The sequence below is a fragment of the Procambarus clarkii genome, chromosome 1 (genome assembly GCF_040958095.1).
Source record: "Procambarus clarkii isolate CNS0578487 chromosome 1, FALCON_Pclarkii_2.0, whole genome shotgun sequence".
NCBI classification, from domain to species: Eukaryota; Metazoa; Arthropoda; class Malacostraca; order Decapoda; family Cambaridae; genus Procambarus; species Procambarus clarkii.
The window spans coordinates 44278585-44291084 of NC_091150.1; the positions used below are offsets into that span (position 1 = coordinate 44278585).

Sequence of the window (12500 nt, forward strand, 5' to 3'; positions counted from 1 at the left end):
AGCACCCACGCGGTCAGCCAAACCCCCACGCAGTCACCCTAACCCCCACACAGTCACCCTAACCCCCCACCTGGTCACCCTAACCCCCCACGCGGTCACCCTAACTTGTGTTCTAACCATCAAGAAGACAGTCGGGACCCAGCGTGGTGGTGCTGTCATCCACCTCCTATAATATTCTCCTCTAGTTTTGCCGGCGGTGCGATATTCAGCGGCTGGAACCCCTACCTCCACACCCTGGCCTGCCTCCACACCCTGGCCTGCCTCCACACCCTGGCCTGCCTCCACACCCTGGCCTGCCTCCACACCCTGGCCTGCCTCCACACCCTGGCCTGCCTCCACACCCTGGCCTGCCTCCACACCCTGGCCTTCCTCCACACCCTGGCCTGCCTCCACACCCTGGCCTTCCTCCACGCCCTGGCCTGCCTCCACACCCTGGCCTTCCTCCACACCCTGGCCTGCCTCCACACCCTAGCCTGCTTCCACACCCTGGCCTGCCTCCACACCCTGGCCTGCCTCCACACCCTGGCCTGCCTCCACACCCTGGCCTGCCTCCACACCCTGGCCTTCCTCCACACCCTGGCCTGCCTCCACACCCTGGCCTTCCTCCACACCCTGGCCTGCCTCCACACCCTGGCCTGCCTCCACACCCTGGCCTGCCTCCACACCCTGGCCTTCCTCCACACCCTGGCCTGCCTCCACACCCTGGCCTGCCTCCACACCCTGGCCTGCCTCCACACCCTGGCCTGCCTCCACACCCTGGCCTTCCTCCACACCCTGGCCTGCCTCCACACCCTGGCCTGCCTCCACACCCTGGCCTGCCTCCACACCCTGGCCTGCCTCCACACCCTGGCCTTCCTCCACACCCTGGCCTGCCTCCACACCCTGGCCTGCCTCCACACCCTGGCCTTCCTCCACACCCTGGCCTTCCTCCACACCCTGGCCTGCCTCCACACCCTGGCCTGCCTCCACACCCTGGCCTGCCTCCACATCCTGGCCTTCCTCCACACCCTGGCCTGCCTCCACACCCTGGCCTGCCTCCACACCCTGGCCTGCCTCCACACCCTGGCCTGCCTCCACACCCTGGCCTTCCTCCACACCCTGGCCTGCCTCCACACCCTGGCCTGCCTCCACACCCTGGCCTGCCTCCACACCCTGGCCTGCCTCCACACCCTGGCCTTCCTCCACACCCTGGCCTGCCTCCACACCCTGGCCTGCCTCCACACCCTGGCCTGCCTCCACACCCTGGCCTGCCTCCACACCCTGGCCTTCCTCCACACCCTGGCCTGCCTCCACACCCTGGCCTGCCTCCACACCCTGGCCTGCCTCCACACCCTGGCCTGCCTCCACACCCTGGCCTGTCTCACACTCGTCTGTGTGTTGCGTCCATGCTCGTGGGCTCCTCTCTCTCTCCTCTGACTTTTTGTCTCGCTGTCTTATTTATTCATGAAAATAAATGGGAAACTCATTTATTTCATGAGAATGTACTCTGAAACTATCACATAGGGCACTATCCTAATGGAACTATAATATAAGGAACTTGGTGAAACTGCAAGCAAGAGCTGTGGTTCTATCTCAGCTTAATTAAAACATTCTCCTAGAGGCCCATTTATTTCATGAGCCTGTAATATGCATCAGTTGGAATTAGCCTTTATTCATTAACAATATTAAGTATTTTTTTTATCATTATTATTTTCTACCACAGACGTGGCCACACATTAACAGTGCTAACGAGCATATATACATTTTCTTCTGTCCTCCATGGGCAGGGTGAGAGATCTGTTAAACATATAGTTCAGGAATGAAACATACTCCTAGAAGCCCATTTATTTCATGAACCTGTTATATGCATCAGTTGGAATAGTCTTTATTCATTAACAATATTAAGTAACGATCATATAAGGACCAGGATGAGACTGTAGCCAACCGTGTACCAGAGCCTTCATGTGATCAGTTGACCTGATCTCCCGTGTATCAACCTGTTGAGCGAACAAGTTCCAGACGCGAGTCAGCCTAGGAATGAATGATCGCTGATGGAGTTATGTTCTTGAGTAAGGCCGTTGCAGCATGGACTATTCAAGGTTAAGAGCCTAGTGCTACGGGTAGCTACTAGTCGTCCACGGAGCTAGGTTAGGTGCAGAACTTTGAGGATGTTGGCCTTGTGCATAACAGTAAAACCACCAACGTCAGGAGGGTGTTTGCAGGTTCTGATGTTCAGACCGTTCCCACCAGACTTGGTCAAGACTAGAGATGAGCCTTCTTGCACGTCTCTCCACTTTGTCCAACAGTCTGATGAATGATGAAGGGGGGGGGGGGCAGGCAATCCAGGAAAGGAGTGATTAGATGAGAGCAAACTTGTGCTTTATATAAGATTTGGCAGCCCTTGTTGTCAAGGTGTGAGAGGCGCCGGAGAGCTTTAAGTTTCCTGGCGGTCTCATTAGCTAGGTTAAGCACTTGGCTCTTCTTGGTCATTGAAGAGTCAAACTTCATTCCCAAGATGTCAATTTCATCTGTGAACTCTAGAGTTTTGCCACTCATTTACAAGCCTGTCAGACTTGCCATGTACAGTCTAATTATCATCATCGCCTGTGTCTTCTCCGCTGCAAATGTGACCTGCCATCTCCCACCCCAGGTAGAAATCGCTGAAGGTTGGTGATTGATGTTTCTTGCAGCAGTTGGCATTTCTTCCTTTCTGTATGTGAAGGTTAGAGTGCAGTTATCAGCACAAACTTGAGCTTCAGGAATAAGATGAAGATCGTTGGAACAGACATTCCACAGCAGAGGGCCAAGCTCACTACCATGTGGAACACTGGCTCCAATTGAGTGCCTTTCCGCTTTTGCTCCATTGAGGACTACCCTTAGTCTCTTTGAAGGTAGTTTTTTATTAACTGTAAGATGGAGCCTGAGATGCCTAGTGCTTGAAGCTTCAAAACTAATCCAGAGTGCCAGACCTGATCAAACGCTCCTGCTGTGTCAAGAGCAACAACACAACTAGAGCAACGACTGATGCCACTTAGTAGAGAGATTCAGCAAGAGATCAGCAGCAGATCGGCCATCACTAAACCCATACTGTCGATCACATATAAGCCGATGATGATCAAAAATATGATATTATTTGCTCAGCGATTAATGATTCTAGGATTTTGCCAGTAATGGAGAGCAGTGACACTGGTCTGTAGTTACCGACCACTGAGCGGCTCTTCTTTTTGTGTACTGGAACAATGTCTGCCTTCTTCCATAAGGAGGGCCAAATTCCTCGAGCTTGGCAGAGTTGGAAGAGGAACGTGAGAGGTGGAGCCAACAGGTCAGCACAGCTGGGTAGTAGTCGTGGACTAACTTTACCTGGCCCCACAGCTTTGCTTGTGTCTAGCGTTTTAAGGAGATGAAGAACTTCAGCCTGCTGTATAACCACTTCAGTCATCCTAGACACAGTGCCTGCAGCAAGATGTGGAGGCTGACGTTCAGCATTAGGGACTTGCATCTTGGCAGCAAAGTGGTTTGCCAGTAGATCAGCCATCTCCTGATTGCTGGTTGCCACAGTTCCATCCTCCCGGCTTAGAGGCAGGATTGTGTCCTCAGATGATTATCCCTACTGATCCTTCAACAGGGACCATCAGACTTCGGATACAACCATTCCAGATGCAAGTTTTCTTCAAGTTTCGGATTCCCATCTGGATATAGCTTACTTTTGAACTTCTTTCATTATTCGTCAAGATTGTCAATGAATGATTCTGTTATGAGCCGAGGGATGTCGTTTAAATCTCCTCCACGCCCTGTTTTTGGCATCAGCTGCCATCCGGCAGCGATATCCAAACTAAGGCAGATCAGTGGGCTTGGTCACATACTTCCGGTGAGAGATATGCCTATGCTGGAGGTTCAGTATACGACTGATGAAAGCGTTTGGGTGGCTGTTCATGTCCCCCTGGAGCAAGGCATTCCAATCAGTTGTTGCTAACTCTGAGCGGAGGGCTGGCCAGTTCCCTCTGTCCCATAGTCAGTTCGAACAGATTCTTCACCTCGATCTGTCAGGATAGCCAGTGTAGTAAAGACAGCCTGGTGGTCTGAAGAACCAACATATCCCAGAGGTCTGGAGTGAACTATGCTTGCAGGAATGTCTGTTACGACAGGATCAAAGGACGAACCTGATATGTGGGTGGGAAAGCTCACAAAATATTCAAAGTTGAAGACTGCTAAGAGTTCATCAAAATCTCTCTGTATGAGATAGGCTAAGGTCACCAACAATTATAATGTGCTGAGAGTTGTGCTGCATTAGCAGGGAGTCTAGGTTGTCCATAGTTGTGTCCTAAGTTGTCCTAAGCCTAAGTCCAACTGTCCTAAGTTGACTAGGAATACACCCTGCCATTGAGGTCTGTACATTGCATATAAGAGTATTGAGGTACCTGGATTTATGCAAATTTTGAAGAAAATAATTTCAAGATGATCAGGGATGAGCTCATCAATGAGTTGAGCATGCACAGATTTGCTGATGCACACTGCATCACCCCTCCTTAACCCTGTCTGTCTCGGTGCATCCATAAGGTATAACCGGCAATTGTAGCATAGTTCTCAGGAATCCTGTCATCTACAAATGTTTCAATCTAGACAGGTTTCAGCTGTATGCTTCCTGCGATTGCATTTAGAGTAGGGCCTTACTATGATGCTGGGAAGTTGACTGCCAGAGCTAAACCTGGGATTCAAGAGTTGAGACCCATGCTGAGTGTGCTGCTGGTGCTGACGTTGGTCTGGGCCTTGATGAGGTTGGTGATGCAGTGCCTGGTTATGATTATGTTGTGGCTGAGGGTGTGGAGGCCGATATCGCTGGTTAGGGCGGACCAGACTCTGCCCACTCCTTCTAGGCCTATTCTGGCTGGTAGAGTTTTGATTTGACCCTTGTACAGGTACTGGGGGCACCGCTTGATTGACAGCTGTAGATGTTGGTACCAGTGTGTCTGAATTGGCAGGAGTGGACGTCATCCTGGGTGTTGTATTTCAACTGCTGTGCGTTTCCTCAGTGGGTGCGACGGAAGATGTTGGCTGCGACAAATATGTGTCTGGACGTCATCTTTGTCGTCACACACGTCACACACAAAGTACACACTGCAAGGAGCTGCTGAACACAACAAATTTAAAAAAAAGGACAGCACTAAGGAGCCACCCAACCTTCCCTCCCGACCCTGTCTCCGTGTGTGTTTACCCACCTATTTGTGCTTGCGGGGGTTGAGCTCTGGCTCTTTGGTCCTGCCTCACAACTGTCAATCAACTGGTGTACAGATTCCTGAGCCTTCTGGGATCTGTCATATCTACACTTGAAATTGTTTATGGAGTCCATAACACATCACTGTCTCCACCACATCACTGTCTAATGCATTCGATTTACTAACCACTTTGACACTGAAAAAGTTCCTTCTAATGTCTCTGTGGCTCATTTGGGTACTCAGCTTCCACCTGTGTCCCCTTCTTTTGCGTTCCACCCGCGAGCACGCGGGTGTGTATGTGTGTGTATGTGTGTGTGTGTGTGTGTGTGTGTGTGTGTGTGTGTGTGTGTGTGTGTGTGTGTGTGTGTGTGTGTGTGTGTGTGTGTGTGTGTGTCACAGAATCGAGCTATAGCTCTTGGACTTGGACTGCTCCCTCCCTTTCAAATCAATTTATTTTACCTCTATAATATATACTACATACATTCTCTCTCTCTCTCTCTCTCTCTCTCTCTCTCTCTCTCTCTCGCTCTCCACTAGGTTGACCAGAGCCACACTCCCCTCATCTCCCGTAGTCATATCAACATAACTGGACAACATGGCCACAGGGTGTGGATGGTAGTGAGTCACTGTTCACTTAACACAGCTTCAGAGAGCCTTGTTTAGCATGAATCAGCGACCCTTAACTACCGTCCCTGCTCGTGTTCAGAACTTCCTAGGGTCCAGTAGTTACTAGGACTTCACAGGACCCACTGGTGCCTGAGGCTACCCAGGGCCCACTGGTGCCTGAGGCTACCCAGGGCCCACTGGTTCCTGAGGCTACCCAGGGCCCCACTGGTGCCTGAGGCTACTCAGGCCCCACTGGTGCCTGAGGCTACCCAGGACCCACTGGTGCCTGAGGCTACCCAGGACCCACTGGTGCCTGAGGCTACCCAGGGCCCACTGGTGCCTGAGGCTACCCAGGGCCCACTGGTGCCAGAGGCTACCCAGGACCCACTGGTGCCTGAGGCGACCCAGGGCCCACTGGTGCCTGAGGCGACCCAGGGCCCACTGGTGCCATATCACGGGACTGACATTCACACATCAAACGCTCCAGAAGTCGTGTAGTCAGCAGCGAGCGACGAATGGCGCGGCTGTCATAACTCGGGGTAAATGCGCCTTTAACATCACAGTGAGGTATTTTATGGTAGTGGCGGGAGGGGGGGGGGGGGGAGGGAGTGAAACCCTTTGGTTGAGGAGTGTCTCTGAGGAAATACACTTTGCCGGGGACAGGAAGCCTGTATTTTGGTTTGCATGTGAGACTTGCAAGCAACAGCCTGGTTGGGCCAAGCTCTCACAAGTCAGGCCTGGCCTCGAGCCGGGCTTGGGGAGTAGAAGAACTCCCAGAATCCCAGCCAAGTCCACAACAGAGAATCCCAGATTCTGAACAGGAGCCCCCATGAAGAGCCACGGTTGCACCTGCGACTCTGCCATTTGCATGTTGCTCAGCACCAACGCTGCAGCACCAGTCACGACGGTCATTGCTGCCAGAACACGCAACATCATGGAACCGGTGGAGGCAACAGGTTGGCCGCCCAACCATGCTGTCATTTCACCCATTCACCAACCATACAGTCACATCACCCACTCACCAACCATACAGTCACATCACCCACTCACCAACCATACAGTCACATCACCCACTCACCAACCATACAGTCACATCAACCACTCACCTGCCATGCAGTCACATCAACCACTCACCAACCATACAGTCACATCAACCACTCACCTGCCATGCAGTCTCATCAACCACTCACCAACCATACAGTCACATCAACCACTCACCAACCATACAGTCACATCAACCACTCACCTGCCATGCAGTCACATCAACCACTCACCAACCATACAGTCACATCAACCACTCACCTGCCATGCAGTCTCATCAACCACTCACCAACCATACAGTCACATCAACCACTCACCAACCATACAGTCACATCAACCACTCACCTGCCATACAGTCACATCAACCACTCACCAACCATACAGTCACATCAACCACTCACCTGCCATGCAGTCACATCAACCACTCACCAACCATACAGTCACTCACGACTGGGGGTAATGCTGTAAAATGTTATTCATTATTAATTAAATAAGTTTCACTAACTAACAATCGCATCACTAACAATCGCATCACTAACAATTTCAGCCCCAACAATCCGAGCACTATCAGTCCCAGCACTAACAGTCACAACGATAACAACCCCATCGCTAACAATCTCAGGTCTAACAAACCCATCACTAACAATATCGGTTCTAACGATCCAAACACTAACAATCCTACAACAACAATCCCAGCGATAATAATTCCACCAATAAATATCTTAGTAAAAACGATCACAATACCCACAATCCCTGTACTAACAATCTTAACTATAATAATTACTACAGGAACAATCTACAAAATACCAATCCCCCTAATGACAATCCCAACAATAAAAAAAACAGTAATAATTATTTCACTAACAATCACAGCACAATCAGCATTAACAAACCACAAACAATCACAGTAAGCGGCTTTAACAATCCCAGAACTAACAGTCACAGCAATAACAATCACATGACTAACAATAATAACATTAAGAATCACAGCACTAACAATCTCACCACAAAGAACCGCAGCACTAACAATCGCAAAAATGACAATCGAAGGATAAAATTCTCATTAATAACAATGCCAGCACAACAGGCGAGGCAACACTGACAACAGGAGAGGCAGCACTAACAATCGGCGAGGCAGCAATAACAATCAGCGAGACAGCTCTAACAATCGGCGAGGCAGCAATAACAATCAGCGAGGCAGCTCTAACAATCGGCGAGGCAGCACTAACAATCAGCGAGGCAGCTCTAACAATCGGCGAGGCAGCACTAACAATCAGCGAGGCAGCTCTAACAATCGGCGAGGCAGCCCTAACAATCAGCGAGGCAGCTCTAACAATCGGCGAGGCAGCACTAACAATCAGCGAGGCAGCTCTAACAATCAGCGAGGCAGCTCCAACAATCAGCGAGGCAGCTCTAACAATCAGCGAGGCAGCACGAACAATCGGCGAGGCAGCACTAACAATCAGCGAGGCATCACTAACAATCAGCGAGGCAGCACTAACAATCGGTGAGGCAGCACTAACAATCGGCGAGCCAGCACTAACAATCAGCGAGGCAGCACTAACAATCGGCGAGCCAGCACTAACAATCGGCGAGGCATCACTAGCAATCAGCGAGGCATCACTAACAATCCGGCGAGGCAGCACTAACAATCGGCGAGGCAGCACTAACAATCGGCGAGGCATCACTAACAATCGGCGAGGCAGCACTAACAATCAGCGAGACAGCACTAACAATCGGCGAGGCAGCACTAACAATCAGCGAGACAGTACTAACAATCGGCGAGGCATCACTAACAATCGGCGAGGCAGCACTAACAATCGGCGAGGCATCACTAACAATCGGCGAGGCAGCACTAACAATCGGCGAGGCAGCACTAACAATCGGCGAGGCAGCACTAACAATCGGGGAGGCAGCACTAACAATCGGCGAGGCAGCACTAACAATCGGCGAGGCATCACTAACAATCGGCGAGGCAGCACTAACAATCGGCGAGGCAGCACTAACAATCGGCGAGGCAGCACTAACAATCGGCGAGGCAGCACTAACAATCGGCGAGGCAGCACTAACAATCAGCGAGGCAGCACTAACAATCGGCGAGGCAGCCCTAACAATCAGCGAGGCATCACTTACAATCGGCGAGGCAGCACTAACAATCGGCGAGGCAGCACTAACAATCGGCGAGGCAGCACTAACAATCAGCGAGGCATCACTAACAATCGGCGAGGCAGCACTAACAATCGGCGAGGCAGCACTAACAATCGGCGAGGCAGTACTAACAATCGGCGAGGCAGCCCTAACAATCAGCGAGGCATCACTAACAATCGGCGAGGCAGCACTAACAATCAGCGAGGCAGCACTAACAATCGGCGAGGCAGCCCTAACAATCAGCGAGGCATCACTAACAATCGGCGAGACAGCACTAACAATCGGCGAGACAGCACTAACAATCGGCGAGGCAGCACTAACAATCGGCGAGGCAGCCCTAACAATCAGCGAGGCATCACTAACAATCGGCGAGGCAGCACTAACAATCGGCGAGGCAGCACTAACAATCAGCGAGGCAGCACTAACAATCGGCGAGGCAGCCCTAACAATCAGCGAGGCATCACTAACAATCGGCGAGGCATCACTAACAATCGGCGAGGCAGCACTAACAATCAGCGAGGCAGCACTAACAATCGGCGAGGCAGCCCTAACAATCAGCGAGGCATCACTAACAATCGGCGAGGCAGCACTAACAATCAGCGAGGCAGCACTAACAATCGGCGAGGCATCACTAACAATCGGCGAGGCAGCACTAACAATCAGCGAGGCAGCACTAACAATCGGCGAGGCAGCACTAACAATCAGCGAGGCAGCACTAACAATCGGCGAGGCAGCACTAACAATCAGCGAGGCATCACTAACAATCGGCGAAGCATCACTAACAATCGGCGAGGCAGCACTAACAATCGGCGAGGCAGCACTAACAATCAGCGAGGCAGCACTAACAATCGGCGAGGCAGCACTAACAATCGGCGAGGCAGCACTAACAATCAGCGAGGCAGCACTAACAATCGGCGAGGCAGCCCTAACAATCAGCGAGGCATCACTTACAATCGGCGAGGCAGCACTAACAATCGGCGAGGCAGCACTAACAATCGGCGAGGCAGCACTAACAATCAGCGAGGCATCACTAACAATCGGCGAGGCAGCACTAACAATCGGCGAGGCAGCACTAACAATCGGCGAGGCAGTACTAACAATCGGCGAGGCAGCCCTAACAATCAGCGAGGCATCACTAACAATCGGCGAGGCAGCACTAACAATCAGCGAGGCAGCACTAACAATCGGCGAGGCAGCCCTAACAATCAGCGAGGCATCACTAACAATCGGCGAGACAGCACTAACAATCGGCGAGACAGCACTAACAATCGGCGAGGCAGCACTAACAATCGGCGAGGCAGCCCTAACAATCAGCGAGGCATCACTAACAATCGGCGAGGCAGCACTAACAATCGGCGAGGCAGCACTAACAATCAGCGAGGCAGCACTAACAATCGGCGAGGCAGCCCTAACAATCAGCGAGGCATCACTAACAATCGGCGAGGCATCACTAACAATCGGCGAGGCAGCACTAACAATCAGCGAGGCAGCACTAACAATCGGCGAGGCAGCCCTAACAATCAGCGAGGCATCACTAACAATCGGCGAGGCAGCACTAACAATCAGCGAGGCAGCACTAACCGTGGTGTAGGAGACAATAAAGCAGGCCGTAGGCCCCAAAAGGCTGGGAATGAATGAGACGGTGAAATACCTTTCTCAATAACAGCATTTGTGAGGGAAGGTAAGAATGGCTGAATTATATAATAAACAGAGCGAGCGTGTGTGTGTTTGTGACGCTGGGATTGCTTTCAGATCTTTACGATGGCTCTGTGCCTGCCTGCGTCCCTGTGTGCGTGTGTGTGGGGTGTGGGGTGTGTGTGTGTGTGTGTGTGTGTGTGTGTGTGTGTGTGTGTGTGTGTGTGTGTGTGTGTGTGTGTGTGTGGAGTATGTGTGTGTGTGTGTGTGTGTGTGTGTGTGTGTGTGTGTGTGTGTGTGTGTGTGTGTGTGTGTGTGTGTGTGTGTGTGTGTATACTCACCTAGTTGTGCTTGCGGGGGTTCAGCTTCGGCTCTTTGGTCCCGCCTCTCAACCGTTAATCAACTGGTGTATATGTTCCTGAGCCTAATGGACTCTATCATATCTAAACTTAAAATTGGAAGATGGATGGGCTTAAAAGGATTGATTGTTTAACACAGATGGTACACGAACAAGGGGACACTGGTGGCCAAATAAGCCACAGAGACATTAGAAAGAACTTTTTCAGTATTAGAGTAGTTATTAAATGGAATGCGCTAGGAAGTGATGTGGTGGAGGCAGACTGCAAACACAACTAGGTGAGTACACACACACACACACACACACACACACACACACACACACACACACACACGCACACGCACACGCACACACACACACACACACACACATACAATTTAGATATTAATACACTCAAAAATTATCACGAGGCATGATGTCTCCACATGAGGGGGCGACATGATCACTACGTATAAAATTGACAGGGTAGATAAAGATGAACTCTTTAGCATCGATGTACACCAGTTGATTGACATCTGAGATGCGGGACCAAAGAGCCAAAGTGGTGCTAGGGGCAGGTGGTGGTGCTAGGTGTAGGAAATTTCCCTCATCACCCATAAATTCTTTAATACAACAGACCAAGTCAAATTATTGGTGTTTTGTATTAATTAAATATTAAATACACTTGAAGTAGGAAGTCCTGAAAAGGATGACGTACGTGATAAAATATTCGCCACCATCTCGCCCCGAAAATGATATTACTCAATTTAAGCCTTAAACCAAAAGTCTGGGAACTGAAGCAAATAAAAGGTACTTCCCTAAATTAAATTGAATTATTATTGACTGAATCAATTTAGTAAAAGTCCTCCTGTTGGTGTCCACGAAAAAATACGTTTGTGACGCATCACTTGAACAGGAGGGTGGAGGAGGCCATTTTTAGGCTGGTCGTCGACGACGACGTCATTCTGGTCGTCGACGACGCCATACTGGTCGTCGCCGACGCCATACTCGTCGTCGACGACGCTATTCTGGTCGTCGACGACGCCATACTGGTCGTCGATGACGCCATACTGGTCGTCGACGACGCTATACTGGTCGTCGACGACGCCATACTGGTCGTCACCAACGTCATACTGGTCGTCGACGACGCCATACTGGTCGTCGCCGACGCCATACTGGTCGTCGACGACGCCATACTGGTCGTCGACGACGCCATACTGGTCGTCGCCGACGCCATACTGGTCGTCGACGACGCCATACTGGTCGTCGCCGAAGCCATATTGGTCGTCGCCGACGCCATACTGGTCGTCGACGACGCCATACTGGTCGTCGCCGACGCCATATTGGTCGTCGCCGACGCCATACTGGTCGTCGCCGACGCCATACTGGTGACACCAGAGCCCAATCGCTTCCTGCGAGTCTAGACCGCAATATGACCCCCAAAACACAAGTTATGGTGTGTGGGTCACACTCATCTTCCTGTCCACCTACAACTTGGTATTGCATTTACGGCCATTAATGTTGTTAACAGGTTAGGCCAA

General features: G+C 51.2%; 1 protein-coding gene across 1 annotated transcript in view; it reads right to left on the reverse strand.

The window, feature by feature from the left end:
• Positions 1–3948: 3948 nt before the first annotated feature.
• The window catches only part of LOC138363133 (uncharacterized), a 20298-nt gene continuing 11746 nt past the window's right edge, over positions 3949–12500 (reverse strand). Inside the window, exons 2-5 of the mRNA XM_069322126.1 lie at positions 11842–12344; positions 8612–10611; positions 7964–8484; positions 3949–4209 (exon numbers count right to left, since the gene is read on the reverse strand). Of these exons, the coding sequence (XP_069178227.1) occupies positions 3949–4209; positions 7964–8484; positions 8612–10611; positions 11842–12344 (3285 nt within the window). The remainder of the gene's footprint in view (positions 4210–7963; positions 8485–8611; positions 10612–11841; positions 12345–12500) is intronic.